The sequence below is a fragment of the Harpegnathos saltator genome, unplaced genomic scaffold (genome assembly GCF_003227715.2).
Source record: "Harpegnathos saltator strain DR-91 unplaced genomic scaffold, Hsal_v8.6 scaffold132, whole genome shotgun sequence".
NCBI lineage: Eukaryota > Metazoa > Arthropoda > Insecta > Hymenoptera > Formicidae > Harpegnathos > Harpegnathos saltator.
In genome coordinates, this window is record NW_020229909.1 from 1,275,790 (window position 1) to 1,303,683 (window position 27,894).

The 27,894-nt window shown below is 54.3% G+C and overlaps 1 protein-coding gene across 17 annotated transcripts in view; it reads left to right on the forward strand.

Annotated features, from left to right (window-relative positions):
* Positions 1–27,894, forward strand: part of FoxP (forkhead box transcription factor P) — a 284,858-nt gene that overhangs the window by 158,992 nt on the left and 97,972 nt on the right. For 16 of the 17 annotated variants that reach the window (XM_025307961.1, XM_025307956.1, XM_025307958.1 and 13 more), the window contains one exon: positions 25,316–25,450. In XM_025307961.1, coding sequence (XP_025163746.1) covers positions 25,328–25,450 — 123 coding nt within the window. In that variant the 5' untranslated portion in view covers positions 25,316–25,327. Of the gene's footprint in view, positions 1–23,910; positions 23,998–25,315; positions 25,451–27,894 lie in introns of those variants that run through there. The other variant, XM_025307963.1, reaches the window with a different exon arrangement.

Genomic DNA, 27,894 nt, shown 5'->3' on the forward strand with positions numbered 1-27,894 from the left:
CATCCTCGTAATCGTCCGTCCTCCGCCGCGGTTATTGCGTTCCGCCGTCGTTTCGCCCGGGATCCTTCAGCATCGGGTCGGCGATCCCCACCCCCCCCCCGCCGCCCACCCGGCGACTCCTCTTCGCGTCCTCTTCACCACCACCATCCCCGACGAGAGAGCGAGACAGAGAGACAGAGAGAGAGAGAGAGAGAGCTACCCTCTTCCGCTCCCCCTGCTGCCTACCTTCCGCCCACCTCCTTTCTCTCGCGATTCCATTTCTGCGTTGTTGAACTATAACTCTCTCTAGGACGGCAGTGGCAGCTATTACGCCGGCTCCTAAGCTATTACGGCATCTGGGAGCCTCGTTGGTGCTGCTCCGTAGAAGCGACGGGGACCAAAGAGGTGGGCGCGAGAGGAGGAAGGCCGGAGAGAGGTGAAAGAGAAAGAGAGGAAGAGAGAGAGAGAGAGAGAGAGAGAGAGAGAGAGCGAGAGAGGAGAGAGGCGGGAGCTGGGTTAGGTGAAGTGATGTATTGAGATCCCATTGTATCCACGGAATCCCCTAAGATTGCCAAACGACGCCATCTCCTCCCCCACCTGCCCCTTATCCACCACCTCCTCTCGCATCCGCTTGCATAATACGTCACCGTAGAAGGCGAATCTCCGACCTACCTCGACGCCCGGCGGAAGGAGGCGTATATTTCTCCTCTGCATTCTTTTTTTTCTTGCTCGCTTTCCTCCTGATCTCGCCGCCCTTTCTCCTCCGACGTTCCTCTCTTCTCTCTTAGATTTCTCTCCGCGAATGCGTGCAGTATTTATCGTGGAGGAGGAGAAGATGGCTGACGCGGAACTCGCTTCCCCGTTCTTCCGCGAGCTCCTCACCGTCACACGTCTGCTCGCTCGCGACGCACACAACAACGTCGACTGACAGCTACGACGGCGAGTTCGTCGAGTTCGAGCTGTCGGTTTATGAAAAAAAAAAAAATTCCTGAGAGAGAGAGAGAGAGAGAGAGAGAGAGAGAGAGGCGACTCCTTCGAACGCAGGAAAGATAACAGATGCGGCCACGAATCGTCCTATTTCTCATTATACGAGCCTCGCCGCGCACGCACCATGATATAATTAACAAAATGAGCGTGACGTGCTCTGTTTTTTGCATATCTCCCTCCGTTCCGTGTGCGTGGGGTTCGACTGAGTTTTTCTTTCCCGCCGTGCCTCTCCACCTCCCGCGATTAGAACTTCGCGGAATATTCATGTGACGACGGAAGGTAGCGAAAAAACAACGTCGCCACCGTCAAAATCATCTGCGGTACCTCTCTTCGCTGTTTCCCGGCTACCCTTTCCTCTCTCGCTCTCCTCTCTCTCTCTCTCTCTCTCTCTCTCTCTCTGTCTCTCCCTCACCCCCTATCTCTCTCTCTGCCCTTGTTGCCCCGGCTAGTCTCTCGGTCTATTCGATGCCTTTAATAATACGGCGCTGCCGCGGCCGCAGCCACGTGCAGTATTGAGAATGGCATAATATCGGGTCGCCCTCTGATATTGCCAAGGTTCGCGTTGGTGGCGCCGGAGGATGAAAGGAAACGGGGCCGTGCGGCCGGAGGGGGCAGGGAGAGGGCGACCGGGAGAAACGGGAGCGAGAGATGAGACGCAAAGCGCGAGACCGACAGATGCCGAGCGGGAGAAATTCAAATTTTTGCGCTGATGCCTGGCGGTTCAGCGGCGGCGCCGTTCAATAACAACCTTTATTATTTTAACGACCTACGTCCACGGACTCCGCCACCTTTGTTCGGCGACCTCGTACGGCGAGCGCGAGGCTGAGGTGGGCCACCTTCAGCCGGTCGCAGCCGGGGATCGCGTGTCTTTCCCGATCGATGCCGACCATCGTTCTCCCGCGGGATGATTACATTTCCGTGTTTTTCGATCGAATCTCGGGCGAATTTTTTTCGACGCCGAGCTGACCCACCGATACTCCCGTCACTCTGACGAATGCGCAAGATAAAATTAAGCGCTGCCGGCGAAGTTAATGAAGGGCGCCGTTTTCCTTTTTCCCTTTTTCTCCTCTCTCCCTCTCTCTCCCTCTCCCTCTCTCTCTCTCTCTCTCTCTCTCTCTCTCTCTCTCTCTCTCTCTCTCTCTCTCTCTCTCCTCTCTTTTCCTCTTTGCGGCAAATCGTTCCGCGATCACTCTGTTTGGATTATTTTCAATTTAAAATTTATGAAGATCTCGATGCGCGCGCCGCGCGCCCCGACGGCGCAGACGGGTGCTCGCTCGCGTATCGCCCCGATCACTTTTTAGTTGTATCTCTTGCTAATTTTCCCTCGGTCCACCTTTCGCAGTAACTGCGGAATTCGTCAAGATTCGATTACATGCACATGGAGAGACGAGTGACGTATCGCGAATGCGTACACGGACGATTACGTTGGCCGCAATTTTTTTCTCTCTTTTTTTCCTGCTTTTCTACTTCTTTTCCTTCTTGCTCGCCGCATGAATATCGTCTATTTTCGCGCGCTTCACCGCGTGCGCTTATTTTTAAATCGGCGGCGGCGGCGGTGGGGGGGGGGGGGCATGGCGGATGCGAACGAGCATTTCAACGGTGATCATTACGCGTGATAGTCAAGTGCACATGGCAGGTATCCACGATATTTCGAGATACGTGTAGATCAATAAGACTCGCTCTTCCATTCGCGCGAATGGAGGCAGGCAGCGGCTAACATTATTCCCCGCTCGTGACGGTAGCGCAATTTAGTTAAAAATAAAATGCTGCCTTCGGTGATCGCGCGTCATGCCGCTAAAGCCCTTCCCCCCGGGAGGAAGTTACGCTCTAACCTTTCCGCGACGTCAATTTCGCCCCCGTCCTATGTCCTTACTATCATTACAGCGACAATTTCTCGAAATTTCTCCGCGCGGCTCAAACTTCATCCCGAGCTATCTTCGCCGGCTGAGACACTGAATATTAATCGTGTGTAAAAGCTTAATTCGCAATTTTCCGCGCTTATTGCTTCCGCCGACGGCAGGAAGGGGGGGCAGGGCGGGGGCAGGCGGAATGTAAATATTTTCAGTCAGTTTGCTCTCGGATTAACGATTAATTCGAAAGCATCATTATTTTTGCCTCAAAAGAGACTTTATCATTCCGCGCGCGCGCGCGACTGGCGGGCGAATTTCCCGTGCCTGTCTGCAGCGACAAAGTAACCGAATGCTTTCACAATCGGCACATGTGGCCGTCATTATTACATGAGGATTACACGAGGATTCTTGCATCAAGTGCGCGCGCGAGAGTGAACGAGGCTTTTAATTGGCGATTGGCCAATCTGCCACTCGATGTACAAGCGAATACAAATATCGCGGATGACCTGCAAATGCAATTTGCCCATCATCGCGACCACGGCACGACACACGACACGCTGGGCGCTCGGGTTTGCATGGGGGTGAGAAAGAGAGAGAGAGAGAGAGAGAGAGAGAGAGAGAGAGAGAGAGAGAGAGAGATCGATATTTGGTAAATATTTGTGACGAATCGAAACAACGGCGATCGAAAGGCCCGGCGACGCGGATTTCGCCGCTGGCGGGCGAAATATCGCGCGAAATTGATCACGATCGATCAGTGCAGTTCGCGACCTGCGACTTTTAATTGACCGCGACGCGAGAGCAGTCACAGTTCGGCCTAAAGCAGGGAGGATCTCCGTGCCCGTGAAAAATCGACGCGCGTTCCGGAGAGGCGGGACACGCGATCGCGACGACGAATTCACCGCTCGCGCGTCATACTCGCGCGTTACTCGCCGCGCGCGACAGACGTGTGTTTAATTAAATGCTGGCGGCAACTTTTTATCTACTCGCGCCGTCGCCGCGGTGCAACGCGGGCGCAAAAGTTTCGTCGTACGTTCGCCGCGGAAGCGGAAGCAAAATAAAACACGCGGCAGAATTCTCCGGGTCCAGGAATTTCTGCGCGGGCGTATTCCTGGATTGCGGCCCGAATGTTCGCGGGACACGAGGCGACTTTTGCAGGAAATGGTCGGGAAATCGTCGCGCGGTGTGTGTGTGTGTGTGCCCCCGGATGTTCCCGCGGTGTTTCACCGCGCTGTCGCAACGATCCCTGCTGCGGGAACTGTTACTGCGTGTTTGCCATTATTATCGCGGATCTTATCGCGAGAGCGCTAATACGCGCGATAAAAAGGAAATGTGGACTCTCTGCGCGTTCTCTCTGCGCTCTTTGTCGAGAAACGAGCGCTCTCGATGATTTCGTCGGTCGCGTGCCGCGATCGGGGAAACGCGCGTGGCATCAGCGTGCGCGAATCAAGGTATTACGCGTACCCGTAAGAACACACGTTGCCGTTGCCGATCGCTGTCGAGCGGACGCGCCGCGAGTTGTCATGTCGATATAGCTATAAAAAAATACGTCGTACGTCACAGCGTACAGCGGTGCTATAGCCGTCTCGGTACGGACGAGTGTCGCTTCGCCGCTGTGACCCCCCCCCTCCCCTGTAATTCGACGTATCAACTACATTTCGATCGATCCGTAAAATGCCGCATTTGACCGGCGCGAGAGCGCCGATCGTCTTTTCAAGTACGAACCTCGAAGGACCACGTGCGCACGCATGAAGAACGTCCGGGAAGAACGTCGCGTTTCCCGCGGTCTGAAATTCTGATTTTCTGCCATTCTCACTCGCCGACGCGACACAAAGAGCGTCGATTTTCAAGCGCTGAAGCGGGAGCGACGCTTTAAAATGGATACTTCCGCGCGCGCGCGCGCGCGCGCGTGGCGGATTAGCGTTCCTCGCGAAGGCTTCATGCATTATGATAGAGTTGCTATGTGCACAGCGATATCCGACAACATCGGACAAACACATGGCCGATGAGAATTTATTTTCCGAAGCCGGATTGTGATACCAGACTAAGGTTTAGAGAGATACGTGAATAAACAATCGCAACATATGTTCTGTGTCACTTGTCATGCGGTTTCGCGGCCAACCAGACTGCGCCGCCGGCTGATTGCGAAAGCGGTACACATGTGTACGCGCGCGCGCACGTAACCGTGTGATTACACGCTTCCGCTGATTCGCGGAATTATTATTTCGCTGCCACCTCCGTGTTCGTCCTCCTTTGGATGCACATGTCCGTCGCGAAACATATTTGCTGTCTCGTTGTCGCGCGGTGCGCGTCAGCGTTTGATGTCGGATGTTGACATTTTCGCGCCTTGTTCGCGCAATTTCGCGCAATTCGAGAGCCGAATTTGCCTCTGTTGATATTTCGCGGCTAACTTTTTCAACGACGCTTCATAGATATCCGTTTGCTGCTTTGTAATACCTCGTCCGCTCGTCCACAGTGTCAGCCGGTCTCTCTGTTCCGTTAAGGCGACTTGCCAGCCAAGTCGACCTCCCCCCCCCCCCACGGCTGCATTTATTTTGCTGACTATTGTCAGCCGGGAGAGGATTTCGCGGATCGCTCGAGAGAGAGAGAGAGAGAGAGAGATCGTCCCGAGTTCCTCGGCGGCCGGGATATGAAGCCGAGCGGGCGGAAGCGCAACTCCTCGGAAAGTTCGCACTCACGGAAGCGGCGCGATAAAGCCGTCAATTTTCACCCTCAATACCGTTTGTCTCCGGGAAAGAAAGAAAAGTAAGCACGGCGACGGCCAAGAGAGAGGGAAAGCCCGCCGGAAGGCGGGAGACATTTATTACGACTTTAACTGGACTTTGTGTTTATTCAACGACTGTTGCTCTCGCTTACCGCCTCCCGTCGGCCCTTCGAAGTTTCGCAACACCCAGGCGGACTCGCTGTACTCCCGCAACCTCTTCCCGCCGCGGAATTCCCGGCACGTAGGGTGACCGTCCGACTACGCGTCTCTTCAACCCCTGTCACGCGAGCCACCCTTCGCGACGGAGAGAATCTTTCACTTTATACGCCGTGGACACCGATCTCGTTCCCTTCGATCCGCTCTCATCCCTGGCTGCCCGTGTGTACTTGTGAATATCATTTCGTGGCCGTCTACTCGTATCGCCCCCCGCGCTTGTCAGCGGCGCGACCCTCTCTCCCCGATGCACAACACTGTTCCTCGATCTGTTACGCGGATAGTCAAGAGCGTTTTTCTTTTTTTTTTTTTCTTTTCTTTTTTTTGCCAATTTCACAGTAGCAAAGTGCGCACTGCGTTCGGGTCAGAGATGTCACGTCTAAAAGGTAGACTCGAAGTCTACGCACGCGCGTCCTAGTTTCCTTCGCGCGCGCTTCGAGATTAATTTCTTCCTCTCTTCCCAGCGATATACGGCGGCGAGGCGCGTCTCTCGCGACGCGCCTCCTGATTAGTTCGATCGTCAGCAGAGAGACAGTCGAGCGACGTTACAACCTCCTCGCGCGTCCCAACGCGCAACGGAATCGCCCGCGGACGCGACATTCTGTTTTCCGCTGTCCCTCGTGAAAAACTCGCGAAGACACGAAGCACATCGAGCGGAAGAAACGGGCTTCGGTAAGTTCGGGAACTCGTAGCCCCGCGTAGCGACGTCGTCGGAGCGCGCGCAGGAAGCAAAAGTAAAGACAATCGCGTACAATTGGCACATGAAATTTAAAGGAGGGGTGGCTCGGGCGCGCGCGCTGCGGGTGGAAAGGCCGGCGGCTCACTCAATATACCCGCGGTGTTCGAGCCCTTATTCTTTCCTCGTCCTTCCGCCTCGCTGGAAATTTACATTTCCTTCCCCTGCCGCGCGCGCTCCTGCTACTCCCGACTGTCTGTTTATCCCGCTTTCTTTTAAAGAGCCGCTGGTGGCTATGTCCTCCCTCGCGGCGCACCCACACCGCCTCGTAAATCCCTCTTTCGCGCCATCGACCCCCTTCGATGCCTCCCTGCGCAGAGGAGAGAGGAGAGAGAGAGGAGAGAGAGAGAGAGAGAGAGCTTCATCTCTCGCGCGCTACACAGAGACAATCCTCCATTTACGCCGAGATTACGCTTCGTTGGCCGATAATCGAAAATATGCCGTCGAATAACGCCCCGGAATTATTTGTAGCCTCCTTCGGCCGCCCCCTTCGGGCGTGATGAGAGACAATCGTTCGTCCGGGAAGAGGAGGGTCGAGAGATCACCGGCGGCGGAGGGTCGTGCCGGTTGACGGGCCGGATTTTTAAATATTTCCGTAGTAACGCGGTAATTTAAATGCGAAAGAACTTTTGTCCCGGCCGCGGGGAACAATCGGCGCGTCGTTAATCCGGAAGTGATCGCTGTGCGTAACACAGCAGTTGATGATGCCCGGGCATTGTTGTCTCGCGTATCCTCACAGAACTACGCGCTGTTGCGACCGAAGTAGAAAGATAGATGCGACTACTTTCGCACGGCCTCGATTGGCTAAAAGCCGCACGCTGACGATCGCACGCGTTGCCCGCATATTGTTATTTGGCACGCGTGGCGCGCTCGACATTAACCGACCGGGACGGAGTCCCGTCGCGCTTGTCGTTCGACGCGACAAAGCTGCCGACAAGGCTCGGCGCTATCTCGCGCTGCTACAAAATTGCATAAATTCCCCGTATTACCGTGTATCGTCATGCGAGCGCGGAAGCGGAAATTTATTTAAGTCAAACTTTATATTCTCTCCCCGCCTCATTGTACACATTATCATTTAATTCTCCTTTACGTTGTGTGCGTCTCGCTCGCTCGCCGCGCACTCGACAGCCGTGTGCGCAAAGGGCTAGAATTCATTTAATTCAAACTGCAGGTAATATATTTCCCTTATAAATATTACCGCCCCATTACGAAAAGCCGCGCTCGCGTTTCACACGGTCGCGCGCGCGCGCGCATGCTCGCGACACTTCGTTGCGCCACACCCGATGGTTTATTAAAACATCCAATTTCGTATATTACTCGCTGGCTCTTATCTCCGACGACGGAAACGCGCTTCCCGCGCACAGAAAGGCGCCGGATCTTCTCTCTGCCGGCGCTTTCCCTCTCTCTCTCTCTCTCTCTCTCTCTCTCTCTCTCTCTCGTATCCGGTTGCGCCATTTCGAAAACGTCGCTCAATAAACGGGAGAGGGATCAGCATTCGCGGCGGGACGTAATCCACGGATCAGATGCCGAAATCAGCGGGTAATTGACGCAATTTCTCCCACCCCAGCTCCCCCCCACCCCTCCACCACCCTCGCCATCCACCCTCGCAAGTATCTCGCGAGCCGTTAGACCGGAAAGCCCGAGACGGAGAGACGGCGGCGCGGGAGCGAAAAACAGAGATAAGAAATATAAGAGAAAGCGGGGCGGAGGGAGGGAGTGAGTGGGGATGTCGTCGTTAAGAGACCACAATCTCTTTTTCTCGAGTCACAGCGTCGCACCGCCGCCCGTCGTGCGCGCCTCCCGGCCCGTGCGCGACTCTGCGGAAGAAGCGAACCTTTAATAAAGAGCTTAAGCGGGCTAAATAGAAACATTTTTCCGTCGGCTTGGCTCCGCTCGCTTCCCGGCTCTTGGCTCCGTTGCAATGAAATGAGTCCCGGCCGCTCGTGCATAAGTAATCCGCAGATGAAGGTATCCCGGCCTTCATCCAGCCGTGCCACCCCCGCCCCCTCCCCTCTCCCTCTGCCACTCCCTCGCTCTCGTGCGCTTCCTTCCAGGAAAGTTACTACGCCGACGTGTATCGCCTCCGTGGCTCTTTAAAAATCCCCGCCGGGTCCAGCCGCGCGCCGACACGCACCGTTGGATTCGGCGACATTATTTCAGAACGGAGCATTGTCCGGGAGTGTCCCTCTATCGTGTGGATTTAACACGTAATCCTGGATTAGCGACCTTCGGCCTTCGTGTCACCTGAGCTTTGATGATTGTTAAGGTCACTGAAATGTAGCGTGATATTCGCGACAGTGCCGCGTTTTTCTGCCGGTGCCAGGAGGTTTGCCAGGAGAAGCTCTCCTGAGCTCTCCGCCGAAGGAGGACGAGGAAGAAGCGGAAGAGCCGTCGCGCGCGGCGCGCTGTCGAAGTTACAGCTGCCGGCGAACGTCCGGGAAAATTGCAGCATGTGGCGCGGCTAATTTGCAAGGAGCGACAGCTCCGGAATAAAAATCGTCGTGATAAATCTACTGGGCGATCGCGGTAACCAGACCGCCGCGCGACGACGTCGGCCGCAATTCCTGCGGTATTCCGCCGTGGGCGCTGCGAAATCCCAAACAATCTATGTATCTCCTCAGACTCCGTCGCAAAAAAAAGGGAGGGGCCCGGGGGAAGGAGGGTGGTAAGACCGTTAATCACGCCGGCAAATTCTTCGCACCACATTTTTCATTGACGTTCCGCAGGACGAAGCCCGCGTGTCGGCGCGACGGGCGCGCCAAGGAGGCAGAAGTGTGGCAGCGCCAACCGTCGGTTGGCGCTCTCGAAGCCGCCTGTCGAGGGAAGGATTCAGTAATTATTCGCCGTAGGCTTGAAAAATTGCTGCCTAATCCTGGAATCGATAGTCCTGCCGCCGTAGCACGTGAGAGCGTAAGGAGTAGTCTCGCACCCTTCTCCCCGCCGCTCTTCCCGCTAGGGATCCCCTTTTTTTCTCGCGCGATGAACAAGGGTGGAAGATTGTCTGCCGAGGAGGAGACACCGTGCGATGTCGTATCGTGTAGCGAGGGTACGATACTCTTTTCCCCGCTTACTGCTTAACGCGATCGAAAAGTAGGAAGGTAGCTGCGGCGAGATCGCATTAAAGGATTCGTTATTAATGCAACTCTAAATATATATATATATATATATATTCTCTTTTCTCGGAACGTGGACGATGAGAGATTTTTACGTAAAATCGCAAGCGCCGACAACGAGGATTACCGCGCGGCCTTCTCCTACAGTAATTCCCCGGGCGAATCCTTTGACCTTAAACCACCCCTCAAGTAGCGATTATTATGTACATATTCCACACGTCTCTCGCGAAAGAGTCGGGGCAAAAAAGAGAATCTCTCGGCTCTCGAGAATCTCACTCGGCGCCCTCGAGGAGCTTATCCGCTGCCGATTCCTCCTTCGTCTTTCGTTTCGCCCGCGATGCTTCATTCGCCGAACACCCGTTCGCGTCTCTTCAAGGATGTAGCGCGGACACGTTGCAAAATACCGGCGCGTTGTATGAATAATAGTCGATAGGAGGACGCGGTGGGGCGTGAAGTGAGGCGAGGGATGAAAGTCGTGGGACGCGCCGACGGGTGTACACGCCCCGGTGTATCCAATCATTTCGTTATTACTCGCACGCGCGTTCGCGCGAGATGTCGATATATTATTTTTATAATACGACAACGCGTCGCGTGGGGTCTTTGGCCCCGCACGACGACGACGCCCGCCTTTCGTCTCCCTTTGCGGCGCGCCAAGCGGAGAGGGTTCTTTAGATTTGCGGCTGTAGATATCGATTTCAGGCTGAGCGTAGCCTCTCTCCTCCTCTTCCTCCTCCTCCTCCTCCTTTATTTCTCATCCGCAGCCTCGGCCACTTTTCACCTGCCTTGACGTATCGGCGCTAATTTCCCAAACACGATATTGCAAATCCGAATTGATTCGAACGGAACATTGGCCGAATGTCGAGATCGCTCCGTCGGAACGATCGACGAGATTCTTGCAACAGCAAAGCGATCGTGTTGTAAACGCGAGGCGGTCTTTCCCGCGAAGTCCCTCTCGCGATAGGAACTCATCTATAAACGACTCATCTCAGCTGCACATCTTGCACAGCGACGCCTCTGTCTCTCACGCGCACTTACTTATCTCACCCTCCCCCTCCCCTCGCCCCCCCCCCGAATCCACATACTACATTCAGTAGCGCCGATAAACGTCCGCGACGTCTGGCAAGTTCCGCATCGGGAATCCCCCGATGTACGGGGATGCCTCTACTCTTCCTTGAAATTCTTCCTCGCCGTCACGCATACACGTATCCGCCCGACCTGTCGCGCCCGCTTACATAGGTACCCCCGACGTGCACACATATATACTCGAGACTGGATTAAATAGAGGACGAAGGATCTACCCCGGTAATCGGCTCGTCTCGCGAGCTTGCAGGCGATGTATAATTTATAAAACGGCATTAAATTGTCTATGCCGCAGCGGCGGCGGCGACGACGACGACGACGACGACGACGACGACGACGACGACGACGACGACGACGGCGGCGGCTTCTGGCTCGCGACGCTCGCTCCTGCGAGGGATATATACGAGCCGCGACTTGCGACGGAGGGTGAATTCGGAGGTGGCTGGCGGAGGAGGACATATTAGCTCGACTTAAGGCGTGGCGTAATGATCTCCAGGCGAAACCGTCTTATTCCGAGTTCGCAGTAGGCGCCAAGGGGGGTGGTTTCGAGGGAGTTGCGGGCAGTCAGGCGAAAATAAGTGCGACCTACCCTCCCCACCGACACCCTTGATTGTGGGCCATGACTCCTCTCTCGCGGCCCTGCGCCGCAGTATAAAGTAATGTCCCCGCCGGTGAAAGAAAGAGAGTGAGAGAGAGAGAGAGAGAGAGAGAGAGAGAGAGGGAGAAGGTAAGGGGGGAGGTGAAGCAACGGGCAGGGAGTGGCGAGCGGGGCGAAGGGTGAGCTTTAAAATCGGCATCAAACGCCACCCTCACCGCAAATTTTTATTCATTGACACTACACGGCTGAGCACCCTCGAAACTCGCGGGCTAAAAGGCGGAGGTTAAAGTAGTTCGTCCTCGTCGCGTCTCTCGTCGAGGGTGGTGAATTATTCCTGCCGAGCGGCACCCGCCACGAAATTGCGCGACGTCTAAAGCGCCGTATTTTGCTGCATAAATATTTCACATAACAAAGTCGCCCTTCGCTCGTACCTGCGATATCGAATGCACACGCGTGCCGTGCGCTGCGCGCACGTTGCGTCGCACGTTGCGTTAGCGCGCGCGTCGGCGGCCGCGAATACTTTGTTCGCTGGGTAACAATCAGCGAGACGTGAGCCTGCGACTTTGGAGTTTACGTCGCGGTCGCGGCGAGTATGCGCGACGAGAAAATCGCCGGGTCAGGGAAGCTCTATTTATGGGTTAAGAACGATGTTCTCGAGGACGGCGGAGGAGCGGTCCTTATAAATTCAGCGCGAATTTACTGCCCAGCTATGGATCAAGCCTCGAGCATGGGGCACCCCCCGGTTGGATTAGGGACGAAGTTGCAATTCACTTCGATATATTTACTGTGAGAACGGTCAGACTCCGCGAGAACGGCCGTCTAGGTATGGATGGACAGACCGCCGGTCGGTTTTTCCCTTTACCTTTTAGAGTAAATAAGAATTCGTCTCGCACATATATATCTTTATATACATATATATATATATATATATATGTGTGTATATATATATGTGTGTGTGTGTGTGTGTGTGTGTGTGTATGTGTGGACATGTATATTTTCGTCGGTAACACACGCACGTTCGCATAGTTGCGATGCCTCGCGTGGCCGGGCTCTTCCTTTGGGTTTCCTCTGCCTCCGCAGTGATTTATGGAGTTTTCCTCGACTGGCAGCTTCAGCCCTGCCCTCGCATTTTCGGATGTTCAGCAAAATGAGGGTATTTCCGCGATATGCGTGCTATCGAGTGTATCGTGACGCTCATGGGATATTACTTGCGTCTTCATCTCGAGTCGGCATATATTCCGTATATTTAAATCGACGGTACCGTCGGCATAAAATCATGAACAGAACGCGAAAGATTCGGAAAGATTCTGAAAGATTAATTGAAGGAATACGAGCCTCGCGATTGAAGCTCGATTTTGAGAGACGAAGTCTTTCAACGGACGACTGCGAATGTACCAAGCAAGACCTTTCGCGCGATTGATTCGAAGATTAGCGTTCCACGTCTGTAAATTTACTCGGCGTTAAAAAACAAGTATCTTTATCTCTCCGGAAGAGCAAGAATTTATTTTAAGATGGCGGCTGAATTGCTCGATTGACGAAAGCCCGCGTAAGCACGCGATAAACTTGCCTCAATGTCACTACTTTTGCGAAATTAACACTTGAAGAGGTGTGTCGTTCGCTTGAATTACACGCTACTCGTACATTTCCGGCTTCTTATCAGCGGCAATTTCGCACGAGAGAGATGTAAAGAGGCGAGGAGGCTCCCGCGCATGCATACGCATCACCGGGAAGGTTACGCAACTAATCCTATTGTGTTAAAATGCTAATGACCGGCCTTCACGTCTTATAACTCCGAAAAAGGAAACAATCATAAAGTCTCCGCGTGCGCGTGTGGAGTAGTCCAGTAAACCTCTTAAGCTTAACTGCAAAGCGTCCGAAGTTACCTTTTAGTGGGTGATTAGCAAAACCGAGCTCACCTTTTCAGCGGCCAATTACAGGAGATTTCGACGTAATCCTATTACCTACATTAGCTCATTATTGCATAACTGTATCTGGTCGTATCAACCGCTTAGTCACGAGTGTCTATAGGACTCCGACGAAGGTCGCTTTTAAAGTCCATCCAAACTGCGACAATTTCTCCCTTCTAAGCTCCCTTCCCCTTCCCCTTATACAAGCACATCTTGATTTTATCTATTCTAAAGTTCACGCAAACACACACACACACACACACACAACGATATCGATGCAACTTGATGCAACGTGTGTGAAACTTCGCTTCAACGATATTGAAAAAAGTTGCTAATTCTCCGTTACGAGAAACTCTCCCGTCAGCCATTCTCGCGACTCGGCCGGGTCCGAGCCAAGGATCGGCGAATCGCCGGTGAGTACATCGTTCGGCGTTTCTTTCCGGGTAACTGTCGGAGGATTTGCTCGTCGACGGGCCTCGCTGCTCTTATCTGCACGTGCCGAGATTTTATTTAGATCTGGGCGATCCGCCGGTTGGCTATAAATGCGAAACGCTTCGGCCGGCTGGCTGACCAGCCAATCACGCGAGGTACGGCGAGAGCGGGTGTTAAGGGCGTTAGGGCTATCCGGTGTCCACACCTCTGTTGTCAGCTAATGCCCGGCCATTGTGAGGGGTCGCTCGTAAGCGTAGCGAATCTTCTCTCGGAGAAGGTGTTGGCAGTGTCCTGCGGGAAAAAGAAGCGAGCAAAAAGGACGGGCTGTGGTAAAAAGCGGGGAAGACAGAAGAAGTCAAGCGCGCGCGAGCGCGCGAGTATTGGTGCGAGTTTCCACGGATTCCACCGGGGGCCTCGCCCCCTCGCCCGTTCGCCCTGCTCCCCCGCTGTGGCTATCGGTTGACGGCAATCCGGCTAAATCTCTTCCACCATAAACGGCTAAACAAAGAGGTCCATTCTTCAGGGCCAGCAACCGCCGCGCGGCTCTCCCTCGCCTCTCTCTCTCTCTCTCTCTCTCGTTCCGTTCCGTTTCGTTCCGTTCCGTCGGCTGCCCTTATCGGACACTGTCCACCACTTACGATCATCCATCTAGATCTCCTCCTTTTCTAAAGCGAAAAGTCCGAGGCGGCGAGATAGCGACAGCGGGCCATTGTGCGCCGGATTTTTTCGCGATACAACCGTAGCAGTCACGCCGATAAATCATCGTGATCCCCGAGCCTTCGGTGTCGACGTCTAATTGGAGGGTGGCCCGCGAATCGCACGATACGCGTGACATTTGAATGTCTCTCGCTCGCTCTTGCGCCTCTCGCGCTCGTCGGATACTCTGCAGCTGCAGCTGCAGGTGCAGTCTCCCGACCTTGGAAATTATCGCGCCTAGAGAACGCAGCGAAATTTCAGCGCGCGGGAGAGACTGCATCTCTGCAAAGACTGGAGAAACCGCCGTCCCCGTGCGATGGTAATTTCCGATAAATTGCGTAGAGCGCGACACGAATTTCTGGGCGGTCGCCAGCGAGAGAGGCTTTAGAGCCGTCGAGATACACTTCATATTTTAAGCCCCAATCGAGGCATCTCAGCGATCGATGGCGACTGCGGACACGAGGCGCGGGACGTTGAGCGACGCCGTCGTAGGTATTCGCGAGGACACGGAGACGGTTGAAACGGAGGAAACCTCCGTATTTCGTGTAAGTGGGTATCGAGCGATACGGACGGAGAGGACAGAGACGATCGTGGGAGAGCAGACCCAAGAGCAAGAGAGCGAGAGCGAGAGCGAGAAACAGTCGACCAGAAAAGAGAGAACGGCCCTCTCGGTACCATAATAAAAGAAGGCAGATTAATGCCTTCGGTCTTGAATCCAATCAACATTATTCCGACAATAGTCCGCCAGCCAATGCTCGTCCTACCCTGCTCGGTCTGATATTATCAACAGTCCGCTCCATCCCCGCTTCCCCCATTCCGCACGACAGCGTCATCCCCCAGCGTCTTCCCCCGCCTTCGCGCGCCGCCCCCGCCGCGCGCTGCCACCCCGAGACACCTCGGCGCTCGCTCTCTTAATTCCACGAACGGATGATAAGTATGCTAACAAGAGAACCACCGGGGCAGGCAGGGGCCGGCGGCGGGGGGGGGAGGGAGGGAGGGAGGGCGCGTCGTCTTAAAGCCGAATTAACGCCACGCTCACATAAACGCCCGTCGACTTCCCTGTCAATGTTAATGTCTAGCGGGGGCCATTAGCCGATCGAACTCGTCTCGGAGAAAGCCGATCGAGACGTTCAATCGGCCCGAACGCTCGCTTCCAGGCCGTTCTCCTTAATCGTCGCCGCGATAAATCAACTCGGTGGAAAAACGCGATACCGCTGTGATCTTCACGTTATACTCGCGCTCGCAGGAAGCCGCGAGACAGCGGATCGCTTGATAGCGGCAAGATCGACGAGGAATCAAGTTCTCTCCACCTCTCTCCGCTCTCCTTACCGCTCCGAGCAACGGCGGGGCTCCTTCTCCTCTTCCAACGCGTCGATTAAGAGGGATTCCACTCTCGCTTCGCTTTCTTTGCTCCTCCTTCGCGATCGCGTTGCACCGCGATACAACAACGACGTCGTCTCGACGACACAACTTGGTCGCACCGACTGATCGCGACGACCTCTCCCGCTCGCTCCCCGCGACCGCGTCTTCGTGAACGCGGGGAGACATTTCGGCATCCTATAAAGGCATGTTTTACGAGGGCGAGATAATGCGATGAGAGATGCGCGCGGCGAGCAGTCATGCCTAAAGAGTATGTGTAACCGGACCATCCGCCCTCCTTCTTTCACGGGTCCGCCTGACCCCCGCGGTTCCGCGGCCAAAGAAGGGGCGGCGGCGGCGGCGGCGGCGGCGCGGCCGAGGAAACGGTTCGCCGACCATAATATATCAATTCCGTATTCTAATGTCCGAGCGGTTAATCCAAAAAGCGTCGACGCTGCGGAAACCTAAGCGGTCGTCGCTCCTCTCGCTTCCTGAGAAGGGTGGCCCACCCCCGTGTTTCTGTCTCTCGCCTCGAACACCCTCTCTCACTCACGTCCCACTGTTATTCTCGAATGAGCTCGGAGAGCTGGGCCTTCGTTCCGTCCGCGTGCGCTTCCTATCTCTTTATTTACACTCTTCCTCGCGTCTCACCCCCCTTCACCCACCCCTCGCTCGTCATTCATCTCTCCTCGCGACGGTATCGTAGGTCCGTCATCGTCCGTACGCGTTTCTTCCCCTCCGGGGATCCTCTTCGTTTCTCTTCTTTTCGCCGTATACCCGACAAGACAGACAGAGAGAAAGAGAGAGAGAGAGAGGGAGAGAGAGTGAGAGAGCGCGAGCAGGGGGGAATAAAGGTCTCTCCTGTCGTTATCTAGGATCGTTCACGGCCGCGATGTCACGTACGCCGTTGATGCACGCCGGGATTCGGCGTCGGTAACGACGCTTAACGCTCACGTCGGACCGCTGGATAATTGGGGAAACGCGTGTTTGCGGTCTCGCCGGGATATTCCGCTCTGAGGGAGCGTGTACAAGACAACGGCAGCCCCCTTGTACACGCGCTAACGCCGGGGAGGGCGGGGACGGGGTGGGCGTCGAGAGAGCTGCGCTTTTCGTGACGGAGCGCTTCTTCTCGAGCTGCTGGCCGCCGCCGCCGCCGCGCTACCTGGCCGCATTCGGCCGCTGACGCGAGGCGTTTTCCTCCTCTCGGATTCGAGGAAACGTGTCGATCGCGTCGCGCCGCTGACGAGACAGATGTAAATGTTTGGCCGGCCATCGTCCGTAGCGTCCGCATGAAAGTAAACATAAATGTATACCGCGATGTTTATCGCGTCGTAGCGCTGGGATAAATATTTCCGCGTAAACAGCCACGGCGACTGCTGTCGCGCGCGCGGCCCGCAAGTGTTTCCTATTTATTTAGCGGGACGCGCAGTTTGAGGAAAGCCTCGCTCTTGTTTAGGATTTTAGCGCACTGCCAGGGGAGACTCGCACGCGCGCTCGCGCGATAGAACTCGCAATATCCGCGTTCGCCTCGCCGGCGCGCGCGCTCATTCGCTCATTATCAACATTCATACAGAATACAATATTCATCGGCCAGTCGCAAGCTTGCGGATTACTCCCGGCGAAGCTTATCCTACATTGATCTTACATTATTCTTCGAGTAATCGAGCTGATTTCATTGTCCCATGTATAATGCAGCTCGTCATGAGCTGTAACATTTTACCGAGTGAATTGTGGAAAAAGGGACCGCTCGATCGCGCTCGGTGCCTACGATGATGGCGGTGTCGACGAGAAAAACCGTCACACGCGGAGGGTGAGGGTGGGGAAGGCTGAGCTCCCCGATTGTTTGCGGCGAAGGACAGCAGAATCGCGGGAAGCGCTGGCCCGCTTTAGGATTCGTTGACACGTTCGCGAATGCATAATTCCGCTTCCGGATGAAGAGGCGAATCACACGCGCGAGCAGCGGCCCACTCGCGCGCCCTTTGTCGGCCGCGATTGTTACACGTTCTTCGTGAGGCTTTCTTTTTTTTTTTTTGACGACCGGTGCTCGCGGTGTACGCGAGCGTGTTACGAACGCGCGAAACGAGCGCGCGTCCCGCTACTGATTGACTCCGCGCGCCTCGATAGAAGCCGCCCCGTTCTCGGAGTTAAACGACGCGACGCTAAAAAACGAGCGATGAGTAATCTGTAGTAAAATTCGCCGCGTCGCGCGAGTCGAGCGACATAAAGCGCGTCGTAGACGCCCGCTTTATAGTCTCGTAATTTTCGTCGTAACCGACACGGCCGATGCCTCCTCATTGTGTCCTTCCGATGCGGGCACGAGGGACGACGCGGTGCCGGCCGCAATCGGAAGGACTAATACGAGCCTATGTGCGAGGCAGGGTGGTTTCGCGAGGAACGACGGTACAAAGAGAGAGAGCGCGGAGGGACGGAGGGGAAGGAGCGAGGAAAAAAGGACGGCCGGTCCTTGGAGTGGCGCGAACTATTAAAAAGCGCGCGTCCACTCAAATTCTCGCCGGCAGTAAATTACCCGAAAAAAGAAATAAGCGGCGGATTCGAGTCCCCGCCGGGCGCCCTCTTCTTCCTACCTACCCCCTCGTGCGCCGCCCCCCCCTCTCTCTCTCTCTCTCTCTTTGCCCCTCTCTCTTTCTCTCTCTCTCTCTCTCTCTCTGCCCCTCTCTCTCTCTCTCTCTCTCTCTCTCTCTCTCTCTCTCTCTCTCTCTCCCGCCGACGCCCGGCGTCACGGATAGATCGTCGCGCTCTCGCTTTTCTAGGGTAAAAACCCTCACCACGGCGAGCGCCGCGGTTCTGAGATAAAAAATTAGCCGGAGTTGCAAACGTTTCCACCTTAAATCATATATTTATCGCGACATTAATTCAACCCTTTTAGGTACCCTTTTTTCCTGGCCACTCCGCACGGAGACCGAAACGCCTCCGCCGGCCGCGACCCCTTCCGCGCGTTTCCCTCTTTTTCAGCGTCTCCTCTCTCGCCGTCTCTCCTCCACCAATTCGCTTCACACCCTCGTCCGAGTTACCCCGCCGCCCGCGGACGACAGTCCGTTACCTCGCTAATTTCTCAGATTCAAGTATTTTTATGTACCGTCGCGCGAACCCGACGGGGGTAAATCCTCTCGTTTATTATTTAGCAGGGGCGAACCGGACCCGAGCGCGCGCGCGGCCACGAGCATGCATGTGCGTGTGCGTGCGCGTGTGCGTGCGCCGGGTGGACTTCAAACGACCGTACGCACGTGGGAAGACGCGCGCGTTTACCTTGTCGCCCTTTCCGGTTTGATGGGGATATATGGGCTCTCGTTATCTCTTCTTGCTTCGGCTCTCGACGATTATCCTCCTTTACGGCTGGCTTGGTGGAAGGACCGTCCGTCCGTATCCGCTACGTACCCCGTGTCTTTGTATTGTCTCGCGGCGTTCAATAACGAGTTTGTAACCATTATCCCGTGCGCTTAATCTCGTTTCATTTGTTGTATCGGACAAAGTCGGAAATTAGCCAAGTACGGTGGCCTGCGCGCCGGCTAAGCCGGGCCGCGTCGCGCGTCGTGCGTCTGTTGAAATTCCGGCGTCGGTAAACAGTAAATCGGCCTGAAAAAAATTTCGCGTCGCGAAATACGCGAAATACGCGGAAGCGACGCGAGCGCATTCGTGCGCGGCGAGTCTCGTCCGACGTGTCATTTTGCCGTGCCCGAGAAAGAGGGTTTTTTTTCTAGATTTACAAACCGTACGTTGTACAATTTGCCGAGAGTCCTGCGCGAGCCGACCGATCGCAGGAAGGGCCTGCTGATGAAAGCTCGACAGGGAAAAAGGATGAAAAAGTGAGGAAATACACGCCGCGCGTTTATGATCGCAATCAGCGAGCATCGTCATTACGTACTTGTTTTCCCACACACTCGCGCGCGCGCGCGCGCTGCTCCACCGAATAACTACGTGCGTAGCTTTTTTCCACGGGCGAGAGGTGCGCGTACGCGCACACACCTTAAGCGCGATTGAAATATGACCGCGCGACCACGCCTATGAAACAGTGGCGCAAGCAGGCCCCTAAAATTCTCCGGGCGCATTAACCACATTGAAATAGGAAACGAGGCGTACCCCGGGAACGCGCAGACCCACCGTTGTTTACTTAATAAATACATATTTAGTACATACGGCGCATATATATATATATAAGCCAGTTGAGCCGGCTGCGCCTATTTTTGCCTTCGGTTGTGTTGTCATAGGACTGACGAGATGGGACTTGGTTCCCCCTCGCCGCGTGATATCGCCGCCGTGGGCATGTAAATCTTCGACAATGGACCGCTAAGTTTGGCCAAGTGAATTCGTCTCGTCGAATGCTTCCCAGCCATAGCCGGATCGCTAAAGTCGCCGATCTTATAAAGTCGCTCGGCGACTTCGTCGGGAAAATCTCCACGCGTGTAGAACGCGAGGGAGAGAAAGAGAGGAGGAGGAGGAGAGGAGAAAGGAGAGAGATAGGGTACGGTTGTGTGGTGCTTTTCGTTGTTAAGCCACCTTTACGGCCCGCTTAATAAGAACTTTATGTACCGAGGCGTGTAATTCCTACTATATCCGTTTGCGCGGTTAACCGTCCGCGGGCCAGGAATTTTGCAGAATTTATTTTTATATTCGCGCGCGGGCTCCGTAAACCCGCGCGCGAACCCACGCGCGAGAATGTGCGAGTCGAAGAAATGAAGCGCGTCGCGGTGGAAATTTCGCGTTACGGCGAGCACCGGATTTTCGCGCAGGAATTTTCGCGCGGTTTTAGCTAGCCGTTGCCAAAGAGGTCGACTTTGTGTTATTTATTCGGGTAATTGCCGCCGGACCGAATAGATTTTGCTTGGAGTTTTTCGGCGAAATTCTAAGTCGACGCCGGGCGTCTTCCTCGGGACGTGTTTTGGACAAGTGCGCCGATCTCGGCACGGCCGGCGTGCGCTTTAATTTCGCGAGACAGTTGCCCGTCGTGAGACACGCGCGGTGTGCGATGTGACTAAGCGTTAATATATTTACGTATAAATTACTCACTCGCGCGATATCGCTCTGCGAGTGTCGGCGTAAAATTCCTTCCAAGAATAACTAATGGGCTCAGCCGCGAAACTTTGCTTTTGTAATTTAGGCAGCGCCGTGTCCCACCGTGTAACTGGCTTATGTTTCATAGAAACTGCGCGTACTGCGTCGAGACAGATACCCACAGATACTCTCTGTCGTAATGACTTTTTAATCTCTTTCGTAGAATTATGAATACACTTTTTCATCGTTGGGCTAAACGCGCGCACACATCATGCACCGTCCGAGGAGTCCGAGAAACGCGTCGCGGTTCTTTCTTTTTTTTTTCTCTTGTACCAGTTTGCAATTTAGGTTGCAGAGCGCACAGGCACATTTTATCCCGCGTCCCGTCTTCCTGCCGAGCCTCAAAGTAGAGTTGATCGCGCCGCCAAGAAGCGAGGACACATGTCCTCGCTTCTGTGTGTTACGCGCGGCAACGGTGTATGTAATAATACAATCGTCGTGTCGGTCGATCGTCCCGAAACGAACGAGTGTGCGCGGTGTAATAATTCGAAATCCGAGCACCACACGTGTGTTTTTGTCTTCGGGATCTCACGGCGGGAAGGTACAGTATCGCTCTACATCGCGCGATTGTCGAGGAGCTGAGGCACGAGTGAAAGGAATATTTAAGGACACGTCGTTTCGAGGAACATTTTGTCCCCCCATTTCCGGCTCGCCTGTACAAACCCGAGCCGAGCCGGTGGTTCAGGTTGCGTCAGGCAACACGTGTGTACACGCGTATTTATCGCTCGTGTGTACCGCGCCTCGCGCGCGTATATATACTTAGCTAACTAAAGAATAGAATTTCCATACCTGCACCGTCCACTTCGCCTCTTTTCGCGAAACCGAGGATGAAGCCGTGAAGTGCTTATCGCGAGGTGCATTAAGACGTTGTTCCTCAACGGCACGTAACGCGTCGTTACGTCGCGGGAGATTGTATCGTTAAAGGCTATCTAAGCGTGAGTTTATAGAGTTTATAGCTCCGTAGCTTATAGCATAGAGCGCGCGCGCGTGTATCGTCTCGGTTCAATACCCGACGAAATAACAGCCGAAAGACGTAATTTGCGGCGGCAATGATTTGACCGATAGCGCGAAGCAAGAAATCCCTCGAGACGGAAATCCAACACGTGTCGCGGTTGCGACATTGAGTAGAATGTAAATTTGGCAAACGAGCGAGCTGCTTTAGTTACTTCTTTATTCGCTTTTTCCGCACTTTATATACCTCTAAAATCCGTCTACAAGCACACGCCATCGACAGCCGCCGCCATATGCGCACCAGGAATATCTTCAGAGTTGCACTTCCCTCCCCGATTTCTTCACTGTGAATTTCGTCTCCTCGCTAAAAGAATCGGCTCGCCGCCGATCAAAAGAACTCTCTGCCTCCAAGCCTCGGTGCATGGCAACGGCCCAAATTTAACGCGCGGATCCGTCAAGATTTGCATTGCAGAAGCATTCCGGGGAAAAAAGTCTCACGGTCCGGTCGTACAAATTGTCCGTCGCCGATCGATCGATCGATCGACAATGGAAGTTCGCGGCGCGCGTAAACCGGTGCCGAATAATCATGGTTACTCCCACGACACGTGCGGCATTAAGTACTCCCAAGAGACAGAGACAGAGACAGAGAGAGAGAGAGAGAGAGAGAGAGATAGAGAGAGAGAGAGAGAGAGATAGAGAGAGAGAGAGAGAGAGAGAGAGAGAGAGGGGGAGAGAGAGAGAGAGGGAAGGAGACGTACCTCTCGGTCGCTCTCCCTTCCTCGACAATCCGCAGAGGCGGCTCACGTGTAAAAAAGAAAAAAGAGAAAAGAGGAACCCCAAAAGCTTCTCAGAGTCGCGCTGGCACGCAATCCCACCGACTTCGGCGACAGTGTGTGACGAGTCGTCGATGTGTGATGCGCGGGCACACGGAGCGAGAGAGAGGGAGAGAGAGAGAGAGAGAGAGCGAGAGAGAGGGGAGATGAATAGAGTGCGAGAGGGAGGGAGAGAGAGAGAGAGAGAGAGAGAGAGAGAGAGAGAGAGAGAGAGAGAGAGAGAGAGAGAGAGAGAGAGAGAGAGAGAGAGAGAGAGAGAGAGAAAGAGACGAACATATGGTAAGGCGAGGCAGGCCACAATGTGCCGCGTATGATGTAGTGGTTTGCCTGCCGGTAGTGGGGTCAGGGACGTAGCGAAGGGAGGGTGCCTAAGCGGGACGAGGGGGGGAGGCAATCTTTGGACGTGACACGTAGAGGGGGGGTTGGGTACAGGAGGAGGGGTACGGGGACGCGGAGGAGAAGAAGGTAGGGCACACACATATGAGCGGAGGTCTCGGCAACCGGAGGGTGAGGGGTGGGGGAGCTGAAAGGAGGCCTGTTGGTTGGTTTCAACTATATTTGTTTATATTTACACAATAAGCAACAGCCCCGCCGGTCGGGCTGCTTGGTATGCCTGTGCCGCTTTTAGTGTTTAGTCCTCGCTCTACTCGGTCGGCACGTTAACGTTGGCTTTCGTCTACTTCGCGAATCCGACGCGCGTTCTCCTTCTGCCTCTTTTCCTCTCTGCCTTTTTTCTTTCTCTTTCTCGCTCCCGCTCCCCCCTCCCCTCTCTCTCTCTCTCTCTCTCTCTCTCTCTCTCTCTCTCTCTCTCTCTCTCTCTCTCTGTCGCTGCCTTTCTTGACACAGTCGCCGCGCGTTGCGCTCCGTTTGTCGGGGGTGCTTTCTCGATTTACCCCCTCTTTCCCTTCACCCGCGAATGACTTGGCGGCGCGACTTCGCCGAGGAAAAGTTCAAAGTGCCGCTTTTGATTTCTGGATGCAGTGTGAGGAGTGTGTGTACCCGCCCGCGGTGCCACCGCGAGACAATCGGCGAAGCGACTTCCGGTGCCGCTACCGTGCGGCGTTTTCGCGCGCGTGTGCTGCGTGCGTGTGAGTGTGCATAGTGTGTACGGGAGTGTGCGGGGTGCATCGAATGTTTACGGCGGACGTGAGGGGGCAGGTGTTGGCGCGCGATACGTGTCGGTCCTCGCGACCGGAAATGCCGTTAGACGTGTAAAGTTCCGGAGTGCTGTGTCTTGTCTCGTGACGCCGGAAACGGCGGATTCTCTCTCTCTCTCTCTCTCTGTCTCTCTCTCTCTCTCTCTCTCTCTCTGTCTCTCTCTCTCTCTCTCTCTCTCTCTCTCTCTCTCTCTCTCTCTCTCTCTCTCTCTCTCTCTCTCTCTCTCTCTCTCTCTCTGTCGTTGCTCCGTGGAAAGTGTATCGTCGATGGACTGCAACGCGACTGCCAGCGAGCCGTAGCCGAAGCAGTCGACGTAAGGAATTTTGATCGAATCTTGACGCGATGTACGCTAATTAAGAATTAATTAAGCGATTGCCACGGGTGACTCTAGGCGGGGCGTGATATTACTCGCGGACGTTTGATGCGTCGCCGATGTAACCGGCGATGTGAATGGGCATTAATTATGCGTCGCTTGATTACGTACTTTTCTTTCTTCCTCTTTACAGAGCTGCACCAGCGCGCCGCTCGTTCTAGCCGCGGAATACGAAATAACCGATGTTTAATTAACGGCTTGCGTGTCGCGCGCATAATTATTCCTTTCTAGAGAAACCGATGTTTTCCGTCGATTTACAATCCGGCGCGACGCGGACGGTCCGATGCACCGGCCGATGTTGCGTGACTAAACTTTTCTTGGCTAATTAATATGTTAATGATGATTTAATTCGGGCCCCCATTCTCGCGCGTACGCACGGGCGTAATATAATAATTTAGGCGGCTTTTTTACATTTTTGCCGTCAGTTGCTCTCCGCTTCACGCGGCAATTGTAACTTTTGCTCCAGTTCGCGTGAAAATTCCAATTTTTGAAATATCCAGCCGCGTAGTGTTTACTCTCCGGCTGTTTCAGCGCGCGCGCGCGCTTTGCGGGCCTCTGCGTGTAACGCGTAACCGCGAGTAGAATTTACTAATTATTTATATATGGCTAAACTATCGCGCGCGATGTACCGTAATATTTACGACAATCTCGCGGAGCTGTTGTCTATTATACACATCGTCTATGATAGAAAGCAGAATCTTGGCGTGAATTTACATGAGCCTAAGCATTTCCGGGAAAGTCTGTATTATTAGCTTTCCGTAACCGTACGAAACATTGTTTCTCTTACTTCGAGTGGGTGGAGAATCACGTGCGTCAGACTTCGATCTAAAATCGTGGCTGCCGCGCGTTGGTAGCTGCGTCCGACGAGAGCGCGCACGTTTCGAGATCTCGTCACGATTGTTGCGCTGCCCGTCATCGTCATCGGGCATCTCTGCGCTTTCTTTCTCACACGGCGCGTAATCGCTTTATAAATATCACCGTACAAACACAGATAGAAGGCGATACACGATTCGTGACTCGACTCGTGAGATGCCCGATTCGGTAATTGTCGCGAGTGATGGCGAAACGTAGAAACGGAGCCGCGAGACCCGTCCCGGGCTTGGCCGCATTAATCGGTAAAAAATGAAGAGCAAAAAGAGGAAAGAAAAGGAACGCAAAAGCGACACGTGCGCCAACGCGTTCTCGAAAAGTACGTGTCATTTATAATCGAGCTCGGTGCACGAGGAGGATACTGACGTAACGATGATCGTGATTTCAGGACGATGGCATAATGGATCATGACACAGACGGAGACGGCGCGATCAACTTGTCAACGTCACAGCGACCCTCCGCCGCCACCACCCCTAATGGTGATACTCCCACTTACGGCCAAGATCAACAAGACAGCGATCAGGTAAGGAATTAATCTCGGGGAACAACCTCGATTTATTACCGCATGCAATATTTATTTTTTATCGCCGTCCCTGACGCGCCTCGGACGCGCGGGGACACGCGATGATCGGAGAATTCCGCTCGGCTCAAGCCGATCGCGCGCGCCTTTAACCACGCGATGAAAAATCGCGCGCGCGCGCTAATTTCCTCTCGTAGCCGCTACAACTCTGTACATCCGGTAGGGCATGTCGCGTGGCAAATGTTTGGAAAAAACAATTAAACTGAATTACATTAATTCGGTGCGGTGAACTTTCACCCGGCTTTATCAGGCGATAACAAAGCACGATACTCGTGTGATCTCTTTAAACAGAGCCGTATCTCGCGTCACATGTTTACGCGGCAGATAAAATTGAAGGTACTAATCCGCGCGGGCGATGTTCGTGTAGCGTTTTTTTCTCTCTCCCTCTCTCTCCCCTCCTCTCTCTCTCTCCCTCCCCCCCTCTCTCTCTCTCTCTCCTCGTATCAGCAGCGCTTATTATGAATGTGAAACACACGTCGAGAGATTGACCAGACTTGACCGTCCGCCAAACGAAGCGCTCGCTGTTGTGACATGTTTTTCTCGAACCGACGTTGATCTTACACGAGACGCTCATTGAATAATGACGCAATTACGCGCGAAACTCGACTCGCAAGATTACGGAGGGCCGTGCGAGATAGCGATCGCGAGCTGCGACGCGGGGAGTTCGATAGCTCGCGAGAAACACTCGGCAACAAGTTGAGCGAGAAGGATTGCGAACCTCTGAGCTATAAGTATAACCCGACCGTTTGGTGCGAGCATCAAGGAACGGCGGAGACGATAAAACGAAACAGTGACTTCCGCGCCCTTTTTCCCGCGCTCGGCCTCCAGAATGGGAAACGGGAATTGAACGGTCCGACTCCGCATCCTGTATCGCGTAACCTAAGGACGCAGGAGTAAACCGATAACGGTCCTTCGGAGCTTTCGTTCCGGGATCCCGGAGTTTCCCGCCGATAAGCCGGCACCGGGCGCGACACTTCGACGTTTGACACCCGACTGCCATAAAATCGGGCCCCCTGATTTCAAATTCAATTCAAAATCCCGCGCGCTCGCTCTCTCTCTCTCTCGCGGGCGAACGCAATATACCACTTGGGCGTGCGGCGGCGGAGAGGGGAAACAAATGTTTTATAGCCCTTAAAGCGGCCTTTTCCACGGTCTCGTTTCCGCGAGAGGTTGTGTGTAATATGGCGCGCGACGTATATGCGCGCACCGCGCGGCCCGAGCCGTTTACCTCTAACCGCGTGAAGGAGAAGCGCGTCTCTTTTCCATATATATCCCGCTTCTTTAGCATTTAAACAAACCCGACGTTTCGGCAAACAACGCGAATCCGTCATACGGCAGACGGCACCTCGGGAGGAATAACCCCTCGAACGTCGTCGTCGTCGTCTCTCATCGTCGCCGCTGTATTCTTTCGATCTGTTCTAATTCTCCTTCTTGCAAGTCTGAACCTTTCGCCCTTCTCCCCCCCCCCTCCTTCCCTCCCTCGCCCCCTTCTCTTTCCCGCACACGCACACACACACAGCGTACACACTCACGTATACCCGATGATGAACGAGCGGGAAAACTTGCACGTCCCACATTAGCAGCGACAATTAATTTTAAATGCGAATAAGCAGGTTTAATATACGAAGGGACCCGCGGTAATATGAAACCGCTTACCGAGTTTTATTTTCGGTTCCCTATTCCCGATGACCCGAGGGCGAAATCGCGTTTCCCCATCCGAAGGATCGACTATCGAGCTAATATTAAAATGCATGTACCGTATTAATCCTGCCGAGTTTAGCTGAGGTATATATCAAAATGAATACAGGTCGCGACATTTTATTACCTCCAGGTCAGACCGAAAGAGCATCATCGTTGTTGAGGGATTGTGTGACATTCTGATGTTGCATCCAGTCGTTTTTAATTCGATTGCCCGAATAAGCGGCCGATCATTGCCGATCGAGGATAATCGGATTTTTTGCCTGTCTCCCATCGCCTTCATTCGCAAAAGAGTCCTTGGATCCTGGAATAAGTCGAGCATCGCGGCCCCGACGTCGTCGTGTCGTCCGCGTGCGCTCGCACGTCGCGTATTTCTAGTGTAGTAAATTATGAGATCGATCACCCGCGCGCGGTTTTTACCCGTTCCGAGCATCGCAGCGGCGAGCTGCGAGCAGACGCGTCGCAGATCTATCCGTTCTACTCGCGAGCGTGTATGCGCGCACGTAATATGCACACATCTATAAATGTAAGTCCGATTCCGCCCGAGCGTTATCCTCGCAAATAGAAGTCCGCGGCGAATTATAAATAGCCCGAGGACGCCAGCGGAGGCGCGAGGGCTAGCCGGGGGAGGAGGGGAGGGGAGGGGCGGGCGCCGCGATCATAAAAAATCGCCGGGAAAGTGCAGACGG